The 25743-nt window shown below is 39.1% G+C and overlaps 1 protein-coding gene across 1 annotated transcript; it reads right to left on the bottom strand.

Annotated features, from left to right (window-relative positions):
• Positions 1-280: 280 nt before the first annotated feature.
• Positions 281-1914, bottom strand: LOC142162100 (uncharacterized). Its single transcript, XM_075218410.1, has 2 exons — positions 1216-1914; positions 281-865 (listed from the first exon to the last, which is right to left on the bottom strand). The coding sequence occupies exons 1-2, from the start codon at positions 1912-1914 to the stop codon at positions 281-283; spliced, it is 1284 nt and encodes a 427-aa protein (XP_075074511.1).
• Between the last annotated feature and the right edge of the window lie 23829 nt (positions 1915-25743).

Genomic DNA, 25743 nt, shown 5'->3' with positions numbered 1-25743 from the left:
TATGATCTTTTGAATCCCCTGCACTCTAACACACTTTAAATTGCCCAATTAAATCTATCTAACAAAAATTATAATTTTAAAGGAAAAAAGGGTGTTACCACACATGGGTTGCCTCCTATGAAGCACTTGATTTAACGTCGCAGCACGACAAAGTTGGCATTTCTTTGGATTCACCCATTGGTCGGGCACGGACCATCTTTGAGAGATAACTGCTCCATCAAGTGTTTTTCTCCATCTGTGCCCAAGTAGTGCTTGACTCGCTGCCATTCACTTTGAAGGTTCAGAGCCCATCCTCCGATTCTAGTTCCACAGCTCCAAAAGGAGAGACATTGACCACCTTGAACGGACCGGACCATTTCGATTCGAGCTTGCCTGGAAATAGTTTGAGCCTTGAGTTGAAGAGAAAAACCAAGTCACCCAACTTGAACTCCCTTTTCAAGATTTTTTTGTCGTGGACGAACTTCATCCTTTCTTTATACACAGCTACACTTTCATATGCATGGAAACGGAATTCCTCCATTTCATTGAGTTGTGTTAACCTCAAATTTGTAGCTTTAGCCCAGTCCAAGTTCAACCTCTTTAGAGCCCACATGCCTTTGTGCTCCAGTTCTACGGGTAGATGACAAGCTTTGCTGAAGACTAACCGATAAGGAGAAGTGCCAATAGGATTTTTGTACGCCGTGCAGTACACCCACAATGCGTCATCTAGCTTCCTTGACCAATCGATCCTGTTTGCTTTAACAGTCTTTGCTAGAATGCTCTTTATCTCCCGATTGGAAACTTCAACTTGGCCACTTGATTGGGGATGATAAGGTGTGGCCACCTTGTGCTTGACGCCATATTTCTCTAGTAGCCCCGTGAAAGCCTTGTTACAGAAATGAGACCCACCATCACTAAGAATGGCTCTAGGAGTGTCAAACCGAGTGTATATGTTTTTCTTTAAGAATGTGGTCCCACTCCTTGCCTCATTATTTGGTAAGGCAATTGCTTCAACTCATTTGGACACATTGTCCACATCCACCAAGATATATTTCATCCCACAAGAGATTACAAAGGGACCCATAAAATCAATTCCCCACACGTCGAAGATTTCTATCTCCATCACAAAGTGCATTGGAATTTCATGCCTCTTGGAGATTGATACTTGCCTTTGACATTGGTCACAAGCCTTGACCATTTGGTATGCATCATGATAAATCAACGGCCAATACTAACCACATTCAAGCACCTTAGCCGCAGTTTGATTTCCCCCATGGTGACCCCAACCGGTGAGTTGTGGCATGCCTTTAGAATTGGCATAATCTCTTCTTCTAGAACACACCTTCTGATGATGTTGTCAGCACAAACACGGAACAAGAATGGTTCTTCCCAATAGTATTGCCTACAATCTCTCAAAAACTTCTTCTTTTGATAGGATTCCAATCCATCTGGAATAAGGTCACTAACCAAGTAGTTAGCAATATCAACATACCAAGGAGCAAAAGTGCTAGATAGTGCCAATATGTGTTCATCCGGGAAAGCATCGTTGATTTCAAGATCTCCCTTTGGTCTCCCTACCTCTTCAAGCCTTGATAAATGATCCGCCACTTGATTTTCCGTCCCCTTTCTATCTTTGACTTCAAAGTCAAACTCTTGCAACAATAGGACCCATTGAATCAACCTAGGCTTTGCATCCTTCTTTGCCAATAGATAGCGAAGAGCAGCATGATCTGTGTACACTATCACCTTGGATCCTAATAAGTAAGCCCGGAATTTCTCAAAGGCGTAGACAATGGCAAGAAGTTCTTGTTCAGTCACTGTATAATTCATTTGCGCTCCATTGAGTGTCTTGATTGCATAATAGACCGGGTGAAGAACCTTGTTATGACGTTGGCCAAGCACTGCTCCAATAGCTACACCACTAACATCACACATGAGTTCAAATGGAAAAGACCAATCGGGTGTGACAATAATAGGTGTCGTGGTGTGCTTTTGCTTCAATTCCTCAAAGGCTTTGAGGCATTTCTCGTCAAACACAAATTTTGAATCTTTATCAAGGAGTTTGCACATATGATTTGCAATCTTGGAAAAATCCTTGATGAAACGCCTATAAAATCCGGCATGCCCTAAGAAACTTGGGACACCTTTAACTGAAGTAGGTGGAGGAAGCTTAGAAATGATCTCGATCTTCGCCCGGTCAACCTCTATGCCATGTTTTAAAATTTTATGCCCCAATACAATGCCTTCATCCACCATGAAATGGCATTTCTCCCAGTTGAGCACAAGGTTGGTCTCCTCACATCTCTTAAGCACTTGTCTAAGATTGTTGAGACAATGCTAAAAAGAGTCACCTACCACCAAAAAGTCGTCCATGAAAACCTCTAGAAAATACTCCACCATGTCGGAGAAGATGGACATCATGCATCTTTGAAAAGTAGCCGAGGCGTTGCACAAACCAAACGACATCCGGCTAAAGGCAAAATTTCCATAAGGACAAGTGAATATTGTCTTCTCTTGATCCTCCAATGCTATGTTGATTTGGTTGTAACTGGAATATCCATCAAGAAATCAATAGAATGACCTTCCCGCTAGCCGATCAAGCATTTGGCAATAAAAGGCATAGGGAAATGGTCTTTTCATGTGGCACTGTTGAGATTCCGGTAATCCATACACACCCTCCATCCGGTCACCGTTCTTGTTGGGATGAGCTAATTTTTGTCATTTTCAATCATGATCATGCCTCCCTTTTACGGAACACATTGCACCGGGCTCACCCAAGAGTTATCGGCAATGGGGTAGACTACCCCGGCATCCAACCACTTGATGCTTTCTTTCTTTACCACCTCTTGCATGGATGGGTTCATCCGTCATTGATGTTCCACACTTGGTTTCGTCTCACTCTCCAATTGGATCTTGTGTTCACAACTTCTGGCAGGAATACCTCGGATGTCCGTAATTGTCCATCCAATAGCTTGCCTATGCTCCTTCAAAACTTCCGACAATTGTTCTACCTGCACATCATTCAACAAAGAATAAATGATTACTAGTAATGTATCATTTGAGCCAAGAAATTTATATCTCAAGTGTGGTGGAAGTGGTTTGAGCTCTAGTTGTGGTGGCTCAATAATAGAAGGCTTTGCGGGAGGAGTGGCTCTATTCTCCAAGTCGAGAGAGAGCTTCGCCGGAGCATAAGTGTAGGACCCAAGCCCCTCCAATGCATTGACCGATTCCATATATCCTTCCATATCTTCACCATCAAAGTTCACCAAAATAGCCGCCAATGCCTCACCAAGGCATTGTTCTTCCATCTTCATTTCAACCGCATCTTCCACTTCATCAACAACATCAATCACCGATATGCTTTCATATTCATGTGGTAGTTTCATACCCTTACTTGCTTGGAATGTGACCTCTTCATCATTCACACAGAACTTGATCTCATTCCGTTCTGAATCCATTAGTGCTCTTCCTGTGTCTAGGAATGGTCTGCCCAAAATGATAGGGATCTCTTTGTCAACCGAACAATCAAGGATTACGAAATCGGCGGGTAAATGAAACTTTCCCACTTTAACAAGCACATCATCAACAATTCCCACCGGTCTCTTTATGGAACGATCGGCCATTTTCAATCTCATACTTGTGGGCCTTGGCATACCTAAACCTGCTTGCTTGTAAATGGAAAAAGGCATTAAGTTGATGCTAGCCCCATTATCACAAAGGGCTCTTGTAAAATCATGTGCCCCAATAGTACAAGGAATGGTGAACGCTCCGGGGTCTAGGGCTGGGCATATATCGGGTATAACCGATAGCCCGAACCGATAAAATGCTATTGGGTTATCGATATCGGGTTATTGGGTAAATAGTTCAATAACGGTTTAATGCTATTTAACTATTGGGTTATCGGTTCGGGTTTCGGTTTGTCCAATTTAGTAACGGTTTAACCGATAGCCTAATAAGCTTTAACAAAATTAAAAGTTTACCTACTAAATATATAACACCACCTTATGGCTCCATTCTCTCATTCTCTGAATTCTCTCGATAGTTACTCTTCATCTTTAGACCTAAACCCTTAGAGTAAATTTTAAACTTTTTTGAATTTCTCATCTTAATTCTTCAGTTAAGATTTTTAGTTTTAAACTTTAAAGAATTAATTGTTAATTTTTTTAGTTTTTCTATTTATTTCTTTTGTTGCACTGATTCTTTAGTATTTAAAGATTAGGATTTTATTATTTTTCAGTGAATTATTCCCACCTGCAGTGAGATAGATAGTAAGATTAGCTTGTTAAATGTCTTATTCCTTACTCCTACTAACTTATAACTTTGAAATTTGAGATCATTCATTGAGATTTTCAAATGCAAAGAAAGTTTCTTTTCTAAAATGAAATTTAATCCCTCTTTTTTAAGAACAAAAATTCAGTTCCATTCTCTTAACAGTATGATCACGATTTCTATTAAAAACATGAAATTTTTAGATATTTTTTATTTTTATCGGGTAAACCAATAACTGTCACGACCCAAACTGGAGGGCCATGACTAGCACCCGACCATACTTGCCGAGCACCAACGTACTTTTCATCTAACCTTCATTATTATCTTTTAGGGCTGACGAGATTAATATAAATGGTAGACCTGGATCATGGACAACCAGCAATAAAATATGACGGCATGAACATACATAGCAGGGGATGACCAGACAATCAAGAAACTACATATAAGGTATGAGCTACCACGCTACCATGAAAGACTATACAACAAAAACCAGCCGATAAGGCATACCAAACTATACATGAGTCGACACTTGTCTATGAGCCTCTAAATGAACATAAGTGCTGCAACATAGCCGGAACAGGGCCCCGACATACCCATAATGTCTATAACAAAAATGCATACCAAGACCAAGGCAAGTCTGGAGAAGGGATCTCACCAATCACCGTTGAACTGGACAGCCTACTGTGGTGGGGGAGCTGCACCTGCCTGTCTATTAGGACCTGCAGCATGACATGCAACGTCCACAAATAAAAGGACGTCAGTACGAATAAAGTACTGAGTATGTAAGGCAGGGAACCATAAATACGATCAGTAATGTAAGCAAGGATGGAGAATATACAACCTATAACATCTTAGTACCTCTGAGGGCTACTGACATGAAATGCATGATACATATGTATAAATACATAAACCTTTAAAACATTCGCCTCTGTGGGCATCATCATCATCATATCGTACCCGGCCATAATAGGCTCGGTAAAAAATGTACCCGGCCATCATAAGGCTTGGTAGAATCGTACCCGGCCACGTGGAGCTCGGTAAAACTCAACTGATAAGTGGTTGCACAATAGGTGCCGTACCCGCCCAACTATAGCGTGGCTCGGTAGAGTAAAATAGATACATATATATAATGCATGCTCGACTCATAGAATCACATTCTAAACCTTTCGGAGTGACGTAAGGTCGGTATCCTCTGTACACGTTATTAGGACTAACTCTTCACTATGAACCTTATAAGAATCAGGAAGTACCAACAACATTGATAACATAAGAATAAGAGAAGCAACATTAACATCAATCGTTCCATAAGGGGGAAAACAATGTAAGTACTGCTAGCTTCTAAGAGTAGAGTATCGTGGAAGCTCATTCATTACATTATGTACAATCAGAGTCGTGCAAAAGAAGGAAAGGGATAGCCTCACATACCTTGTATATACTGCCCCAATCTCAAGCTATGCAATTGTCAAAACTCCTTAGTCTACAATAAGAGAAACGATACTATCTTTATCATTTAAGCGTCATAACTATTATGTATCGACCACAACCTATTTTACGATGAAACGGACAACACCTCCCCTATATATATGACTTCACACCATTCCAAACAATCACCAAACTGTCCAAACAACATCAATAATAAACAAATTGAGCCTCCAAAAACAGTCCACGCATAACCTTATTACATCATAAATACGACGACCACCGTAGTCGTGTCAAACGACCCGGAAATATTACGAATAACTATCATCCCACAACCCTACATATGTATGGTGTTTCTCCACACCCTTACTCATCCAAAACTCCACAAAATAGTAGTAAAATACTCAGCCCAACAGCAACGGAAAACAGTCCACAAAACAATAACATTACTACCAAGCCTTTCGATATATATTTCACAAGTTCTAGCTTCAATGGTTTAGCTGCAACTTGGATAATCTTAAATACATATAGAGTAAGAGGTTACTTACCTTTATACAGAAGAAAAACTCCAATTTGACCTTAAATTTCCATGAAATATCCCTCCAATGCTGCCACAACCACAAAAAAACGAAACTAGTGATCAATTAGTGTTTTTCGGCACTAGAATCACTTTAGAAGGCTTGAAATCACCTAGGATTCATATTAAGAACACGAGGGAGTATTTATAGAACATAAACCCTTTAAAACAACCTCCCACACGAGCTGGAGCGACACAAAAATGAGCAACAACAAGAAGAACAAGAGACTTACTAGCGCCACGGAATTCCCGACACTTGATTTGTGTTGTTTGCCCTTCTTTTGGGTCTTGAATCTTGAGAGAACCTTGAGAGGATGTTTCTAGGGTTCTAAGGTCTGAAAATAGTGAGAATAAATGACTTAAAACGGGTTGGAGACATCCTATATAGGTCCAAATATCTTAAACCGCCTTAGTGGGCCCCATAGAGAGGTGTTTGGCGCAGTCTCGCGAAAATGCGAATATCTTTCTACTCCGAGATCGTATAGATGAACGGTTTAATGCGTTAGAAACTAGACTCATAGATATTTAATTTTGTTGATATATAACCCTGTAATTCCTTGTAAATTAGGAGAAAAGATTAGAAACATTTGACCTAATGTTTAAGTAAAATTATGAACCTAAGTTGCGACAACTTTTGTAGACTTTTGTTTCATAACTCGTTTGACTTCAAGACTTATGATACAGATATTATATGATTAAAATACCTTAATAAATGACCTCTTGAGTGTATTAAGCACCACTAGATTTACCTGAAAATATGAGTTACAACATCCTTGATTCATTTAACTTCTAATACTTGTTAATCACCCTTATACACTCTTGTATCACTTAAGACCAATAGGATTGACTTCTTATCATCTCAAAGATAATTCCTTCTTGGATTTATGTTAACTAATATATGGCATGAACTAACACATGTGGATATGGGTTGTAACAATAACCGAACCGATAAGGATCGATAACCGACTAACCGATACCCGATAATCGATATCTTATCGGTTCGGTTATCAGTTTAACATATTTATAAACCGACAACCGTTATGCCAAACCGATCACATTCACAACCGAACCGAACTGATCGATGTCCAACCCTACCCAGGTCTTCTTTATTTTGAACGGTGGATGTTGCAATGATGGAACTAACCCGGTGAGTCATATTCACCACTTCATTCTTGGTGGTTCTCTTATTGGTAACAAGTCTTTCAAATATTTAGCAAAACCCGACATTTGTTGAAATGCTTCCACAAATGGAATATTCACCGATAATTGCTTGATAATGTCATAGAACTTCTCGAGTTTGCTATCATAGACCTTCGTAGCAAGTCTTTGAGGTAATGGAGGAGGAGTTCTAGGTATAGGTGGTAGAGTTTTTGGTGTCTCTTTTACCTTTTCCTTTACCTCTTCCCGGGTTTCTTCTTGCACTTTCAATTCTTTCAGAACCTTTTTAACTTCAACAACACTTGGCTCTTCAACCTCAACCTCTTGTTCGAACTCTTCAACTTCAACCACTTGTTCACTCCCTCCTAGTAGTACCTTCCCACTCCGAGTAGTAATTGCCATGACATGAGAAGTTGGACCACCCCCACTAACCTTTGGGTTCGCAATTGTGTCACTTGGAAGTGTCCCTTTTTGCTTCGGATTTTTCTCCCTAGAGAGGTCTCTCATTTGAATCTCTAATTTTTGAATGGATGCGGTATGGGAGCCAATAAGCTCGGTCATATTCCTCATAGAAGTGTCGGACTTCTCTTGATTTTGCAATACCCGTTCAAGCATGCTTTCTAACTTGGAATCACTTGAGGAACCTTGATTTGAATAATGACCCTTTGGAGGAACATACGGGTTTGAACTCCGATTTGATAATTTGTTGTTGTTATTCCAATTTCCTTGATTTGAGCCACCTTAGTCATTTCGCCACTGTTGGTTGCCTTGCCCTTGTGAGTGAGGCCTCCATTGATTTTGTTGTCTTTGACCTTGGTATTGTTGCCTATGATAACCTCCTTGAGAGTTGTTGACATTGTTTTCCTCCTCAAAGTCTTCATTTGATATGGGTTGCACATCCTCCACCACATTTACCTTCTTCGTTTGGCTTTCGGTAAACATCTTTGTCATCACATTGACATTTGTGGCAAGCCGTGCAATCACTTGATCTCTCTCTCGATTATCCTTGGTCATGGTGGTCAAGGAAGGAGAACCATATGCAATTCCACCTGTGGTGTCTTCTGAGTGCCATGCTTGATTATGTTTTGCATTTTATCAAGTATTTGTGTGACTCTTGCGAATGATTTGTCCATGAAAGATCCATCAGCTACATTCTTGGCTGTAGATTGGTCCATAGGATCCAAACCCATGTAGAATTTTTCCAACAAGATAGAATCCGGAAAATCATGGTTGGGAGACCTCACCAAATATAACTTGAATCGATCCCATGCCTCATATAGATGCTCTCCCGGTACTTTCTTAAAAAAGAAAATTTTATCCCGGAGCTCAGACTTCTTACTTTGCAGGAACCATTTAGCTAAGAATGCTCGGAAAAGTTCAAGCCAAGAATGAATGGAGTTTGGTGGCATATTTTGAAGACACTTCCTTGCGTCCCAAGCTAGTGAGTACTTGAACACCCTCAACCTTAGGGCATCATCAGAGACGTTGTTCTGCTTGTGCATCGCACACACACCCAAGAAATTTCTAAGATATTGTGTCGGATCATCATCAGCGGAATTCTTGAAAAACCCCTCCGCTTTGAGCATAAGGATTAAACTATGTTCTACCTTGAAAGTTGCAACACCAACAACCGGAGGTACAATAGCATTTGTATCCTCGATGTACTCATCTATGTCCTCAAAAGGATTTTGTTCCATTTGCTCCTCCATTTCATCTTCATATTCGGCCATGTTCTCCTATCAACACCAAGCAAAACAAGCAAAGTGTGATGGAATATAATAAGACGTAAAGTAAAGAACACACTAATTAGTAATTTTAAAACCGTATTCCCCGGCAACGGCGTCAAAATTTGATACACTCAAATTACACTTTAATTAAATCTTGTAAGGAGGTCGGTGTCAAATATAATAACCCAATAAGGTTGGGGTCGAATCCCACATGGAATAGGTGTGAAAAGGTTACTCGAGTAGTGTGTTACTTGACTTAAGTCATAATTCTATACGGTTAATTGTAACAAGAGTATGATATAATTGTGGTTTGAAGAAATAACTAATTGTAACGTTGAGAATGTAAATAGTTTGATTAAGAAAACCAAGGTTGTGTCCCCTTCAATGGAATGTAATGCTATCGGTGTTAATATGATAAATTTCTAATGGAAGGTTTTTTAGATATGCAAATGATTTATAAATGACTATCCAATATTTTTCAATAGTTGGGTAGTATTTTCTCTTTATGATTTTTTCAAATATAAATGAGTTGCAAGTAAGAACAATCAATATATTCCAAATAAAACCCACTTATTCCTAAGCAATTTTATTAAACAAGGTTTAAAGCCTTGAGTCTTTGATATTTACTTCTACCAAATTCTAACTCACTTTTCTAAGTAAAGAAAGAATTTAATGGTACTTGTTAATGTTTGCAACCACCAACAATAAATGAAGAATTAGAAAAAAATATATATCAACCAACCATTATACATATATTCAATGTTAGACACCCATTAACATAACACCCATTTAGGGTCCACAACCTTAGTATTTAAAGTTAGCTACACGTACTAAAATACAAAAGAATGAGAATATTTAACGCCATAAAGCTTACAAAATGCAAGATTCTTCCTTCAAAAGCTTCCAAAGAGAGGAATATTAAAGACTTGAATTGTAGCTCAAAACCAGACAAGATCCCCCACAAAACCCCAATAAATCTATTTATAATGGGTCAAAACTCGGGATCAAAATCGGACAAAATACCCTTTCAGGTCAATTATGCGACCACATATCTGTTGCATAACAGACATGCGGTCCACATTCTCTCCATGGCCATCATATCTTTAAACCCTAGTTTCCAGGCCTTCATCACATTCACGTTCTGCGGTTCGCATTATAGATATGCGATCGCATTTCTCATCGCATTTTCCATCTTTAGCAACTTTCAAATCGAGTTTGCGGTCAATTATGCGGCCCGCAAACCTGTTATGCGATCGCATACCGGACCACATTTCTTGCACTGGACTTTGGCCAACAAACTGTTGTGTTTGCGATTCCTTCGAGCATTATGCAGTCCGCATGTTGGATTTGCGGTCCGCATTTTCACATTTGCGATGCATTTTGCTCTTTTCTTGTCCTTTTGTGACTTTTTGATTTCATTTTCATGCTCTTATGTCCTTAAACCTCACACGCTGTAAAAATACTAAAATTACATAAGTGTAAAATATTATTGAATTTTAACAAGCTAAAATCTAAGAAATTTGTATTAAATATGCCAAAATTCTCCGGCACTTTAGTGGTATTGAAGTATAAAACATCAATTGGTATCAGAGCGGGTTATCCTTGAAGAGGCTAGCACCTTAGGATCAGATCAAGATGAGTGCACCACCTGGAAACTGGGAAGGGCAATCCACTGCTAGACCTCCACTCTTTAATGGCCAGTACTATTCCTGGTGGAAGAACAGGATGAGAGACCACATCATAGGAGAAGACTATGAACTTTGGGATATAGTTACTGATGGTCCCCTGGCTACTACAAAGAAGAATGCTGAAGTAGTGGAAGTGTCAAAGACAAGAGCTGACTGTACTGCTAAAGATTTGAAGAAATGGGAAAAGAATGCGAATGCCAAGAAATGGCTTGTGTGTGGACTTGGTCCAGACGAGTACAACAGGATTCAAAGTTGTACCATTGCTAAGGAGATATGGGACACTCTACAAGTAGCCCATGAAGGAACTCCTCAAGTTAAGAGATCAAGAGAAACACTACTATATTCTTAATATGAGAATTTCACCATGAAGGAAGGAGAAACCATCCAAGAGATGCATACAAGGCTCACAACACTAACAAATGAACTTAAGTCTCTTGGAAGAATTTTCCTTGAGGAAGACAAGGTTGAGAAAATCTTGAGAAGGGTCTTGCTAATAGCTTGGGAAAGCAAAATCACGGCTATTCAGGAATCAAAGAACATTGCTACTCTCAAGTTGGATGAGCTGATTGGAAATCTCACTGGCTATGAACTGAGAAGGCAAACCATGAAGATGGATGCAGTCAAGAAGGAAAGAAGCCTGGCTCTCAGAATAGCTGAAGGTGCAGACTTAGAGGATGATGAAATGGCTATGATCACAAGGGATTTCAAGAAGTACCTAATGAGAGGCAAGGGTTCTTCAAGAGGTGCAACCTTCAACAAACCAAGGGCTCTTGAAAAAATAGACCAACGAGGGCTGCTACAAATGTGGTAAGACTGGCCATATAATCAAGAATTGTCCTCAGTGGAAAATTGAATGGAAGAAGGAAAAGGCTGAACGAAGAAATGGGAAGAAGGAACAGGTTCAATCCAAAAGGAACAAAGGATCAACAAAGGCTATGGTTGCTGCTTGGGGAGAAACCTTAGATGAGGATTCAGAAGACGAGGATTCAGAAGATGAAGATGGAGATGAACAGGCACTTATGGCCATTGGAGAATTAGACGATGAACAAGAGGTAAGTGTTATTCATCTCAAAGATAAGATTAAATTTTTGTCTAAAGAAAGGCTGTCTGAATTATTGCTAGACTTCATTGATGAGTCTGAGGTCATAAACATTGAGAAGGAACATCTATCTAGGGAATGTGTGATCTTAAAAGCCAAGTGCAAAAATCTGGAATTCAAGGTTAGTGAAAGTGATAGTAAAAATACTGAGTTGAAGAACTAGGTTCTTGAACTTGACACTAGTGTCTTAGAACTTAGGTCTGAAAATTTAAAACTGAAATTAGGAACAGGTAAGAAGAAAGCTGATCACACATATCTCACCTTAGAAGAAAATCTAGGAAAAATGAAGGATGAGTTGTACAAGAAAAATGAGCAAATAAGAGTCCTAAAAGAAGATCTAGGCAAAGTAAATCATGAACTAGATAGAACTTGCAAATGGAATAAGTCCTCTAATGCACTATTCTGGCTACAAGAGCACCATAGTAGCAACAAGAGAGGACTTGGCTATGGGACCCCAACACCTAAGTGGGATCCCAAAACCAAGTACATCACACTTCCTGAAAATAAAATTTGCACACACTGTGGCAAGACTGGTCATTAAAAAAGTGAATGTAATGCAAAAGAAAAGGCCAGTCAAAAGAACAAAACCTTTGTTCAAGAGAAAAATAGGCTACCTGGATGGGCCAAAAGGAATTTAATTCACCCATTTGCCTATGTAAAGGGACCTAAACTAGTTTGGGTTCCTAAGACTAATCTTTGATTTCGTTTTGCAGGTCCAAGTGAAGGAAAGTAGCCAAATATGGTACATAGATAGTGGCTGCTCAAAGCATATGACTGGAAGTAAGAACCAATTCCTTTCACTTGAGGAACTAAAAGGAGGTGATGTCTCCTTTGGAAATGGGAAGAAAGGTGAGATCATTGGGGTTGGAAAGGTAGGTAAGACAGACTCACATTCCATTGAGAATGTATACTTGATAGATGGCTTGAAATATAGCCTAATCAGTGTATCACAACTGTGTGACAAAGGTAACCTGGTAGCATTCACCTCTACCAAATATTTTGTGATTAATCTTACCACTGACAAGATTGTTTTGTAGGAAAAAGGAGTTAACAATATTTACATTGTAGATTTGTCCACTCTTTCAGAAAATGAACTCACTTACTTGAGTGTGTTGGACAATGATCCTCTCCTGTGGTACAAAAGACTTTGTCATGCAAGTCTAAATCAACTCAACATATTAGTCTCCAAGGACCTGGTGATAGGGTTACCTAACATCAAGTTCAAGGAAGACAAAGTTTGTGAGGCCTGTGCAAGGGGGAAGCAGGTACGATCATCTTTTAAAAGCAAGAAAATGGTAAGCACGACCAGAACGATGGAACTAGTTCATATGGATCTCTGTGGTTCAACTAGGTAATCAACTTGCATCAATTAGGTCTGATCATGGAACTGAATTTGAAAATGCTAAGTTTGCTGAATTTTGTGATGAGCATGGTATAGATCATAATTTCTCTGCCTCTCAACAAAATGGAGTAGTTGAAAGAAAGAATAGACTTTTGAAGATATGGCTAGGACTATGCTTCTTTCTAGTAAACTGCCCCATAGCTTTTGGGCAGAGGCTATAAATACTGCATGTTACATCATTAATAGATGCATGACTAGACCTCTTATAGAGAAGAATCCCTATGAGTTACTTAAAGGGAGAAAACCAAATATATCCCATCTTAGGTGATAGATTTTAAATATTCTTGCCTTATGTATTGATGATCTAACAAACTTACTGTTAAGAACCAGATAGGGAACCTGACCTACTTGGACTACTGCAAGCTTTAATGGATTCCAGCTAAAGGTGAACTGCTACAACTTCAAGAGCTAGGAACCCACACAAAGACCTGATACTCTTGTGGTTTCCTCATAGTAGTACAAAGTCAATTGGACACAGCTGGAAATGAAGTGACTGATGACACTGTTTCTGCTGCACTGCACTGTCTCCAGCGCCCACTCATTCTCTAACCAAATAAAGTACTCACATCATTTCTAGTGATGTGATCAAGATGTACCTACAATGAGTTTTATACAAAACATCACTTGAAGGTTTTTGTTTCTCATTCAAGCTTCTTGCAAAAATAGAGAAATCAACCCTCACAAGCATGAAGAACAAGGTTGAACGCAACTACAAACCAGTTCCTAAAAGATAGCTTGTTGTTGTCCTAGTTGAGTTGTAACTTTGTTATTGTACTTATTGTATCTCGTAAACTGCTTACCTAGAAGAGTTTGATTAGGAATCCTCTTGTAAATCCGTAAACTCCTTGAGTTTATGTTGTGATAGATTTAGTCATAAGCAAAAGTCTTTGTAATTGTAGAGTTACAAAGTGGCTTGTGGTGAGAGAATAACAAGTTAGAAAAAGCCTTTGTAACTAGAAAGTCACAAATTGGCTTGTGGTAAGAGTACCACAAGTTAGTTGAGTAAATCCTTTGCAATAGAAGTTATTGCAAAGTGTCTTGTAATAGGTTCTTTACAAGTTAGTGAAGTTAAAAGCCTACAGGTGTAGGTCATGGTTTTTTGATCCCCTTGTGTGGGATTTTTCCACGTAAAAATCCTCTCCCTTATTTACGTACTATTTTATTAGCATTCTCAGCAGAATCTTATAGAGGACCGGGTACTCTACATTTAGTGGACTCATACAAACTAATAAATTGGTATCAGAGCAGGTTCCTCCTATCAGGCTAACACCTAGGAAGGATCCTCATGGAGTCTCCGCCAAATTTTGAAGAAGGTCAATCCATATACGACCCCCCAAGCTTAATGGACAATGCTATTGGTGGTGGAAAGCTAGAATGCACGATTTTATCATGGCTGAGGATTGTGAGCTGTGGGATATCATTTGCGATGGTCCTTATGTTCTAACTAAGGTACTAGAGGAATTTCCATTTTCAATGGCAAAAACCAGCAAAGAGTACACTGAAGCAGACAAGAAAGCTGTAGAGAAGAATTTTCATGCCAAGAAAATTCTAGTATGTGGAATGGGACCTAAAGAGTACAATAGAATCTCCACCTGCGACACTGCCAGGGAGATATGGGAAGCTTTGCAAACAACTCATGAGGGAACTACACAAGTAAAACAGCATGAAGATTAACCTGATACTGGTGATAATTCCATGATGGCAGTTGAAGGCGAGGAGATTGAATATGAATCAACTTTTGCTTTGATGGCTCAATCAGATGATGATGAAGACAATGGCAACAAAGAGATAAATTTCAGGGGTGTTCAGAGAAATCTAAAATCCTATTCTCCAAAAAAAACTCATGTCTTTAGCTAATATATTAATCACTGCCTTTCATAGTCTTGTAGAGGATAGGGATTCTTTGATCTTAGAATTAGGAGAATCTGAACAAACTAGAGACGACTTAGTGGTTGTAGTTACTGACCATAAGAAAACCATTGAAATTCTCAGAAAAGAAAATAGTGACCTGTTGGCAGAAATTGCAGACCAAAGGGAAACAATGGACTAAGTCAAAACCTGAAAGTTCTGAAAAGGGAAAGGAGATAGCAAGTGAGGAACACATTAGGCTTGAAAATGATGTGGCGGCTATAAGATTTAGGATGTGTGCTAAAATTGAGAAAAATGGGCTTCTCCAAACTAACCTGGAAAGAGTAAAGAATGATCTTGAAAGTCCCTAAAGTGGACCTGGTCCTCAGAAGCTACCACTGCCTTGCTTACTAATGATTGTGAAAAATGGCAGGGAGTAGGGTTCCAAAGGGAGAAAACTCCTCACAACGCTCACAGTAAGTACGTCACTGCCTCTGATAACTGGCCTCGTACTTGATGTGGGAACACTGGGCGCTTCAAGGAAGGTGTCCAGGCGAAGAATCAATCAGTTCAAAAAGACAAAGTGTTTGCTGATACAGTGACTACAAAAGAGGGACCATGTCCCACTCACAAAAACGCACATTACCTGCATGGACTAAGAGAACTCTTATTCATCCTCTTTCTTACTACAAGGGACCCAAACTTGTTTGGGTTCCTAAAACTAACTCCTAATCTCTTGTGCAGGGAACAGTGAAAGGAAGCGGTCAACAATGGTTCATAGATAGTGGGTGTTCAAAACACATGACTAGGAACACCACAAACTTTTCTAAAAGCCCTGCAAGGAGGGAGCGTATCCTTTGGAAATGGTAAAAATGGGTACATTCTTGGAGTTGGAAAAGTTGGAAAGTCACTCACTCATTCTATTGAAAATGTGTACTATGTTAGTGGGTTAAGTATAGTCTTCTGAGTGTTTTTCAAATCTGTGATAAAGGAAACAAGGTGGAATTCTTGTCCAAAATATGTACAGTCACTGACCTTATGACCGGTGAAATTGTACTGGTGAGATACAAGAACATCTATGTTGTTGATTTCAAATCCTTACAGAGTGGTGATCTGAGTTGTCTGAAAGCTGTTGATGATGATGCTGAACTATGACATAGAATACTAGGCCATGCAAGCTTTTCCCTTCTGAATAAACTAATTTAGAAGGACCTGGTCCATGGTCAGACTATGCCACAATTCAAGATGCAAAAAGTCTGTGATGCTTGTGCTAGAGGAAAACATGTGAAGTCCTCTTTTAAGTCTAAAAGAGATGTGAGAACCTCAAAGCCACTAGAGCTTTTGCATATGGATCTGTGTGGACTTATGAGAGTGCAAAGAAGAGGAGGAAAAAGATACATTTTCGTAATCGTGGATGACTATTCCAAATTCACATGGACTCTCTTTCTCAGAACCAAAGATGAAACTATTGAAGTGTTTGTGGCCTTTGTGAAGAAAATCCAGGTGAAGATGGAGTCTAGAGTTGTATGCATTAGATCAGATCATGGGACAAAATTTGACAATGTCAAATTTGATGAATTCTTTAATGAAAATGGCATCTCTCACAACTTCTCAGCTCCCAGAACTCCCTAGCAAAATGGAGTAGTAGAAAGGAAGAATAGAACTCTAGAAGAAATGGCAAGAACAATGCTGATTGATAGTGGAATTGCAAAAAACTTCTTGGCTGAAGCTGTCAACACTGCCTGCTACTTAGTGAACAGGTGCATGATCAGATCACTTCTGAACAAAACCCCGTACGAATTGTTGAATGGAAGAAAACCCAAGCTGACTTACCTAAGAACATTTGGATGCAAATGCTATGTTCTCAACAATGGAAATGATCATCTTGGTAAATTCGAGGCCAAGAGTGATGAAGGAATATTTCTAGGCTACTCTTCTCAAAGTAAGTCTTACAGGAGATATAACAAGCAGACTCAATGTGTTGAGCAAAGTGTCCATGGTATTTTTGATGAATCTTATCCATTATTTGAGAAGAGTGCTGAGGAAGATCAAAATGGAGAACCCTCACTAGTTCCTAGTGAAGTCATTAACATGACAAACGGAAAGGCAGATATGATTAGTCAAGTAAAGGAGCCAAATGAAGACAACACTGCCTCATCATCAACAGAACCAAGCACTTCAATTACAACCACTGAAGCTGAAGAAAGAGTGGTTGATGCAATTTAGGGAACTTCACTAGCACCTGAGAGAAGGATAGAGGAAAATCAGCCAAACATACCTTCCTCTTCTCAGAATGAACCTCAGGCGTCTAACTGGAGACACCAAAGCTCTCATCCAATAGACAACATTATCACTCCTCTAGATTCGGAGTACAAACTAGGTCAAGAGCCAGAAATTCACTTGCCTTCTCAGCCCTTCTCTCCCAGATATAACCCAAAAATATCAAGGAAGCCTTGAAAGATGCAGATTGGATTACAGCCATGCAAGACGAGCTGCATCAGTTTGAGAGAAACAATGTGTGGCACCTAGTACCTAGACCCCCAGATCGAACCATTACCAGAACCAGGTGGGTATTCAGAAATAAGCTCGATGAACATGGAATTACCACAAGGAACAAGGCCAGGCTAGTGGTCCAAGGCTACAATCAGGAGGAAGGGATTGACTATGATGAAATGTTTGCTCCAGTGGCTCACATGGAAGCTATTAGAATTCTAATCGCTTTTGCATCTCATATGGATTTCACCTTGTTCCAAATGGATGTCAAGAGTGCATTTTTGAATGGACTCCTTAAGGAAGAAGTCTATGTGAAGCAACTCCCAGGGTTTGAATGTCATGAGCACCCTGAATATGTGTTTAAACTGGATAAAGCTCTGTACGGGCTAAAGTAGGCTCCTCGAGCTTGGTATGAAAGACTGTCAAAATTACTTTTGGAAAATGGTTTTAAGAGAGGAAAAATTGACAATACTCTTTTCTTAAAGAAACAAGGAAGGAACCTGCTCATTGTTCAGGTTTATGTTGATGATATCATTTTTGGAGCAACAACTGACTCTGTGTGTGAAGAATTTGCAAAACTCATGGGAAGTGAATTTAAAATGAGTTTGATGGGGGAACTAAACTTCTTCTTGTGTCTTCAAGTAAAACAGTCCCCAAAGGGTATATCCATTTGTTAGCAAATATACATCAGGGAGCTCTTGAAGGGGTTTGACATGGAAGCATCAAAGGTGATAGACACTTCCATTGCAACTGCCACTCGACTGGACATGGATGAAACTGGATCTCCTGTGAATCAAACCATGTATAGAGGCATTATTGAGTATCTCCTCTATCTCACTACAAGTCGACCTGATATTGTTTTCAATGTGGGGCTGTGTGCAAGGTTTCAATCAAATCTTAAGGAATCTCACTTAAAGGCTGCCAAAAGAATACTAAGATATCTCAAAGGAACACAGGACCTGGTGCTGTATTATCCATCAGGTGACAATTTTAATCTAATTGGGTATGCTGATGCAGACTATGTAGGTTATCTTGTGGATAGGAAAAACACTTCTGAATGGCTCACTTCTTAGGTTCATGTTTTGTCTCTTGGGGTACAAGGAAGCAAAATTCAGTGGCTCTTTCAATAGCTGAAACTGAATATGTTAGCTGCATCATCCTACTGTGCTCAGCTTCTATGGATCAAGAAGCAACTGGAGGACTTTGGGGTACTCACTGAGAGTGTGCCCCTTCTATGTGACAATACCAGTGCACTCAATATGGCCAAGAATCCAGTTCAACGTAAAAGGACAAAACATATTGATGTGAGGCATCATTTTCTGAGAGACAATGTGGAGAAAGGGTTGATATGGATGAAGTTCTGCAACATAGAAGATCAAATTGCAGACATTTTCAACAAGGCGCTAAGTAGGGAACAGTTTGAAAGAAACAGAGTGAAGATGGGGCTATTGAAGCCAAATTGAGAACCTGATTCCTCTTTAGCTGGATTTTACCCTTAAGAAATAACTGGCTCAAACTGTTTTTTGGCCGTGTCTAACTCAATTCAATACTGTTACAGGTAAACATGCATGATGAGCATAGAGGCGATAGATGTAGTGCGTGAATGATAAAAGAGGATTGATTCTTTTAAAAAAAAATCAAGAACCTGGTTTTTGTACCAAAGGTTAGTAGTTCTGTGCATCCTTTAATAAACGTCTTAAAAAGGTACAAAATACAACTACTATGTCATCAACTTTTCAGATCTTGCTATCATGTCCCTATGAAACATTGCAATTCTCCACGCCCAACCGCTATTTCAGAACCGATGCCTATTCCTCTCTCTTCATAATTATCCTCTCCTTTTAAAAGCCCTCTCTTCTACTCTTCCTAACCATAAGTTTTACACTAGAATCACCCAAAAAAGAGGATCGTCACACCACTTCTTTCAATGGCTGAGATGAGTTCCGATCTCACTGCCTCGGTTGTAACTACCAATGATCAATCTATGGATCCTTCTACTCTCACTAAGCCTTCCTCACCCTCTATTACTCCTACTGCTACAGTGACACCTTCCCCAGTTTCTCAATCTCTTCCCAATTCAAAACCCCTTGAAACTACTGTTCCGTTCTCCCCATCGTCTGATGTTCCCACCAGTCAAACCCTAAGTGGAGAACAAGGTCAAAATCCTGAGGTCACAAAGGGTTTTACCATTGTTGCCATCGATTCCATAGTGGTGGAAGCACTGGTTGAGGAAGAGAAAAATGCTATAACCATGTTTTTTGTATCCGCTGATGGTGTATTGCATGAGATTACATCTCAGAAAAATGAGACACAAAGTGTGGAGGAAGAAGTGACCATTGTAGCTATTGAAGGGGATGCAGTAGCAGATACTACTGAGGGATCACATGAGGAACCTGATCCCTCTCCGGAGGACCCAGGTCAGGGCTCTCATCCCCAGGACAGTGATGTTCCTGCATTCGATGCTGTGCCCCAATAAATTCAAGCACCTGAAATGAAATCCACTGATAAAGAAGACCTAGATAATGTGTCTCTTGATGCATTCATAAGTAAATGGAGGGTTGTGTCCACCCCTGAGTCTGAAATCAAACGACCTACTACCAGGCTTCAAGTTAAAGCGGCCTACAATTCTGCTCTTCAAAAGAGCAAGAAGGGTTGTAAGAAGAAAAGAAGAAAGTTGGTAAAAGATGGTGTACCTGTAAGTGATGAGGAAATCCCTATAGTCGAGGTGGAAAAGGGAACCCAGAGGAACCTGGTTCACTTGTTAGGCGGTCTTCGAAAAAGACAAAGCCTATTTCAATAGAGAAAGGGTCAACATCTCTAAGATGAAAGAGGTAGTGAGTGAGTTTTCCATGTCTGATGAGGATGTCCTAGTCAAATCCAAGGGAAAATGCAAAGTCAGTGGAGAGAAGTCCGGGAAATGCAAGTCTGAATATTTTGAACAACCTGGTTCTGTGAAGAAAATGAGAAGTGAAGTCAGTCTTGGTTCTGAGCGCCTAAGGCATCAAAAAGTTCTGTTGGGTCGTACGTTTGACCTAGCAATCTTTGTGATGACTGGAATGCGCCAAATTTTGGAAATGGTCGAGTTTCAACATTGGGTGCATCTATTTCAAATTGATGCACCTAAGGTGTATGAGGAGGAGGTACAAAATTTCTTTGCTAGCCTCTTTCTAGTTGATACTAACCATGTTTGTGCTTTGGTCAATGAGGTGGACATCGTCTTTGATGTAAAATTGCTTGGAGAGATCTTAAAAGTTCCTACAGCTGGTGTGTCTAGTGTAAGAGATGTGTGTCAGTATAACTTCAAAAATACGGTGGTAAAAGACAATGCTAACCAGAAAGGGGACAGATCCATAAGAAAGCACTACTCCATGTTTACTAGCTGCTATTTGAATTGGTTAACAAAGTTCTATTACCTCGAGCTGAAAGGAGGACAGTGACTTCTAAGTCTGACCTATTCCTAATGGAACAACTGGATGGTTTTACTCCTGTAAGTCTTCCTGCTATTATGATTGAACACATGCAAAAGGTTTCCACCTTCAAAGTTGGTAATCATGGTCTTCCCTATGGATTCTTGCTTACTCCAGTGTTCAAATTCTTTAAAGTCCCACTGGGGATGGGCAAAGTGGGGACTCGAAAGTAGACATTCTCACAGACGACTTTGGAAGAGTGCGAGCGTGTGGAAAAGTATGGGGGTAGGAAGTACATCAACCGTTTCACAGCTTATCAATGTCCAAAACAGTGCAGCTGAGGAAATTCGTCATATTATGGTCATTTTACTAAGAATTTGGTTGTTATATTTTCCAGATTAATTACAAAATTTCCACCAAATTCGTATTTAAAAAACTGCAATATTTCCAAATATTGAATCCAATATATCTTCTTTATTATAAGGTCATATGTGATTCAAAAGCCTAACTTGACTTAAATTTCATGAGGAAGATATTGGAGGTATCAAATGCGAGTTTCAGGGTCGTTTGCCATAAGAAACAAGGCAGAACAGCTGGGAATATTTTGCTATTAATGATGTTGGAGTTTTTCTCATCTTAAAGTTTGGGATTGGGAGTATTCAATGATGTTCTTCAAGTTTACTCCATGTGGTAAGGTCTAAACCATAACCTTAGTGTTTCTCTTTGATTCATTCTCCTGGTTTAAGCTTTAATCCATGATTTTAATTGAAAGCCCATTTAATGCTTTAAATCAAGACCTAGGGTTATGTCCAAAATCATAAATATTGAAAATGAATTAGAGGCGTTTATTTCCCGATTCATTTTGGGGTTTTGTTCTTCTATATTAGGAGAACAACATATTCAATTTTGGCGAGTTTTGGAGGAGTATTTCGGGAGATATGGGACCCAACTAGTGTGGGTTGGACTCTTGGGTTATGAACACCCAAGAGTGATGTTTTGGCAAATTGGTTGAGCTACCGAACTCTAATTGAGTTGATTTTCATTCGTGTGAGCTTGAATTAGTTCAGGTTTTGCTCTAGTAAGCTTGGATTCGGAATCCAAGGCAGTCCCGGCATTTACATTTGTTGATGTTATTAAGTCATTGTAGTTAGATTTGAGCTGTATGGAGGTGAATTTCAGGGGAAAATCTATTTCGAAGGGTAGAGTTGGCCTACTTGAGGTAAGAATCTGGCCTAACATTGTGTAGGGTAAACTATTCCTTAGGATTTGGATTGATTGTGTTATTTATGTTATGTGAAAGTGGGGTACGCAAGTTAACGAGTGGGTACACGGGATATATGTGGTATTTGACCAGTTTAGATTATCTAGACTCTTTCCGTGCCTTTAATTGAATTGTCATAACATGTTATATCTATCATTTTTAATCTACTCTTACATGCTTTATATGACGTTGTTAGTACATATTCTACCTCTTACTTGGTATTTACTATTATATGCTTTAGTTGAATTTATTGCCTTCCTTATTGCCATGTTACCTATGAATTGTTGAATCACTTTTCATTGAAGTTTTTATTTCATGGAATATCATCTTATTAAGTTATTGGTGTTGAAGTTGTAATAGCCATTATCACATTGAGACAAAGTTGTTAATTATTGAGACACCTTTCCTTGTTGAGCATTCTCATTCATTTTGTTATTGTTGAAATTCTTTACACATTACGACTTAGACATGGGATATTTGTTATGGAAATATTGGTGTTGTTGACTTTGTAGCAAGTCTTGGCATATGAGCATTTGTGGTGCGAGTTGTGATATTGATACGCATGTGGTGGTATAAGGCTAGGGGTTGATACACATACGGTAAGATAAGCTGTGCTTGATACGTGTGTTGCTAGTAGGAGAAATACTTGAAGACACACGGTGAGATAAGGAGGGCTAAAACGCATGTAGCTATTTCGGGAAAAATGATTTTCAAAACCAAATGTAAGCTCACGCGGTGATATAAAGAAAGATTATGATTGAAATTGCGAAATGTGAATACTAAGCGGTACCTCGATTGTGATTTTCATTGTAAATTCCATGTTGGAACAACTTGTTGATTTGAACGGTCATTGTTCTTCCTTCAATCATTCATTCACATTGTGATTGTGTTTGATTATTTGTTCTAATCTTGGTGTTGGAACGATTATGGTTTCTTGTGTGAGTCATGCATTCTACATGATTTGTTATGTTGCTTTCACATGCCAATCTGTGCCTCCATTATTAGTTGGTGAATTGATTGTCAATGTGAATATAATTGTGTGGAGTCACTATATCATATTTTGTTGAGTTGTTGGTAACATAATGGTTTAAATAAAAGAATTATTAACATTCTTTATTCTATGTGCCTCTTAAGATAGAACTTGTTATCTCACTTGGTGCATTATTATTCTAAATGGTTATCGTACTTTCACTATAATTGGGTTCTAAAATCATACTCATCACCTTGTTAGATGTTTACCTTATTTAAAATTGTTATCATGTTTTTCCTTAACAAATTTTGATAGTTTATATGAGTCCACAAAACTATAGAGCACCCGATCCACTATGAGTTTCCACTGAGAATACCTGTGAGCAGTAAGTAAGATAGACACGGGATTTTTACGTGGAAAAATCCCACTAAAGGGAACAAAAACCACGACCTACACTTGTAGGCTTTCAACTTCACTAACTTGTAATCACACTATTACAAGCCACTTTGTAATGACTCTATTACAAAGACTTCAACTTAACTAATTTGTGATACTCTTACCACAAGCCACTTTGTCACTCTCTAGTTATAAAGACTTTAACATATGATTAACTCTAGTCACAACACAAACTTAAAAGTTTTGTGATTTTGGATTTCCTAAAACACATCTTATAAGAAAGCAAGATAGGAGTTATAATGAAGAACAAATAACAAGATTACAACTCAACTACGGATACACATAGACTCATTGTGAATCTAATCCTTTAGTGGAGTTGTCTTCTTGTTCTTGACATACTTGTGACTTCAATGTTGGATCAACACTTTCATGCTTGAGAGAATATCACTAAATGCTCAAGTGAATATCTTGTGTCTTACACTAGGTTGTTATACTACAAAAGACATCACAATGGTGATGTCAATTCTTGGTACATGCTTCTTCCCAATGGGAAGTGACTGCTGTACTGTCGCGTGACTGCTGCACTGTCGTGTGTACTTTCTGCAATTGCGTTCCAGCTGTGTAGTTGACTTGTACTTTTGTCAAAGAACACCAAGGGGTCAGGTCCTGTCGTGTTCCTTTTGTAGCAGTTCATTTGCTAGAGTTCAGAATGAACTTCGTTCATTTGAAATGTGTACCATGTGAGTCAGGTTCTCTTGCTGGTTCTTAACAATAAGTTTGTTAGATCATCAAAATATAAGAAGCATAAGGCAAAGACATTGAAAAACCATCAATTTTCCCCTTTTTGATGATGACAAACTTAGGCATTGAAAGTATTTGTTTAGAGTAGAAATAACAAAATGAGGTACCAGGAACTTCGCAATTTCCCCTGACCTTTTTCTTTGATTCCCCCTTAATCAGATCCCCTGTTTTTTGCATCAATTTTTCACAAGTTCCCCCTGACCTTTTGCTTTTGATCCCCCATTTCACAATACATACACTACTATCGCAGTTCGTACACTACTCACTACTATCTATTTTCCCCCTTTTGGCATCATTAAAAATACACAAGAAGGCAAACAACATAAAGAAGTCTAACAAAGCCAACTCATATACCACATATGTGCACACAACCATGACAGAAAAGAGAAGCCAAAGGAAAACAACAATGTACAAGCAAAAAGAGGAGCTGTTTCATTGATATTAACAATGGACTGAGCAAAACAGGAGTAGTAATGGTGAAATCCAGCATGCCATTAGCAAAAAGACAAACAAAAATGGAAGCAGCAGCCACAAAACATCATAACAGAAGACACTGGTCACTAGGGGGTATCTAAGAGGCCCTAGAAGAGGAAGACTTCGGGCATTTGCAAACACATGCTCTTCAAGCAGTTTTGCGCGAACCTTATCATTTTCCTTTGTCAAGTGAGCAACTTGTTCATTAACGGAACCGGGTCCTTTAACTGCTTGACTGAGCTGAGTTTCTAGTATGGCATTCTAAGCCCTCAACCTTCTGATCTCTTCAGAAGCAGCATTTTGAGTATTGATCAGCTGAGAAATGGTCGAGATGTTTCCACCAACCCTTTCTATGCACTCACATTCTTCCAGAGTGGTTTAAGAGAAGGTTTTCTTGCGTGTTCCCACTGTGGGATCACCCAAAGGGACCTTGTAAAATTTAAACACTTGAGTGAGGAGAAAGCCATATGGTAGCCCATGATTCCCAACTTTAAATTATGCCACCTTTTGCATATGATTTATTATGCTTGCTGGGAGATTGATCGGGACAAACTCATCAAGAGCCTCCATTAAGACCAGATAAGACTTTGTAGCAATAGACTGCATCTCAGAACGAGGTAAAAACACCTTATTAACTAGCTCAAAGAGAAGCTGATAATCAGGAACTAGCAACTTCTTATGCACCTGTTCCCCTTGCTGAATAACTTACTCTTTCTTGATAGCTCTCCTAAAGTTGGCACCACAGATCCTTTGACTGAGGACATTCCTTCACATG

This window comes from Nicotiana tabacum, chromosome 7, assembly GCF_000715075.1.
Source record: "Nicotiana tabacum cultivar K326 chromosome 7, ASM71507v2, whole genome shotgun sequence".
NCBI lineage: Eukaryota > Viridiplantae > Streptophyta > Magnoliopsida > Solanales > Solanaceae > Nicotiana > Nicotiana tabacum.
The sequence above is the reverse complement of the archived record's forward strand: the minus strand, read 5'-3'. Positions and strand labels throughout refer to the sequence as shown.

Bases quoted from the DNA above. Each gene is read 5' to 3' on its own strand.
- LOC142162100 (XM_075218410.1), bottom strand. From the start codon at position 1,914: ATGTGTGATGTTAGTGGTGTAGCTATTGGAGCAGTGCTTGGCCAACGT. The intron at 866-1,215 runs GTTAGTATTGGC...TTCTGTAACAAG, and splicing joins GGCTAAGGTGCTTGAATGTG to GCTTTCACGGGGCTACTAGA.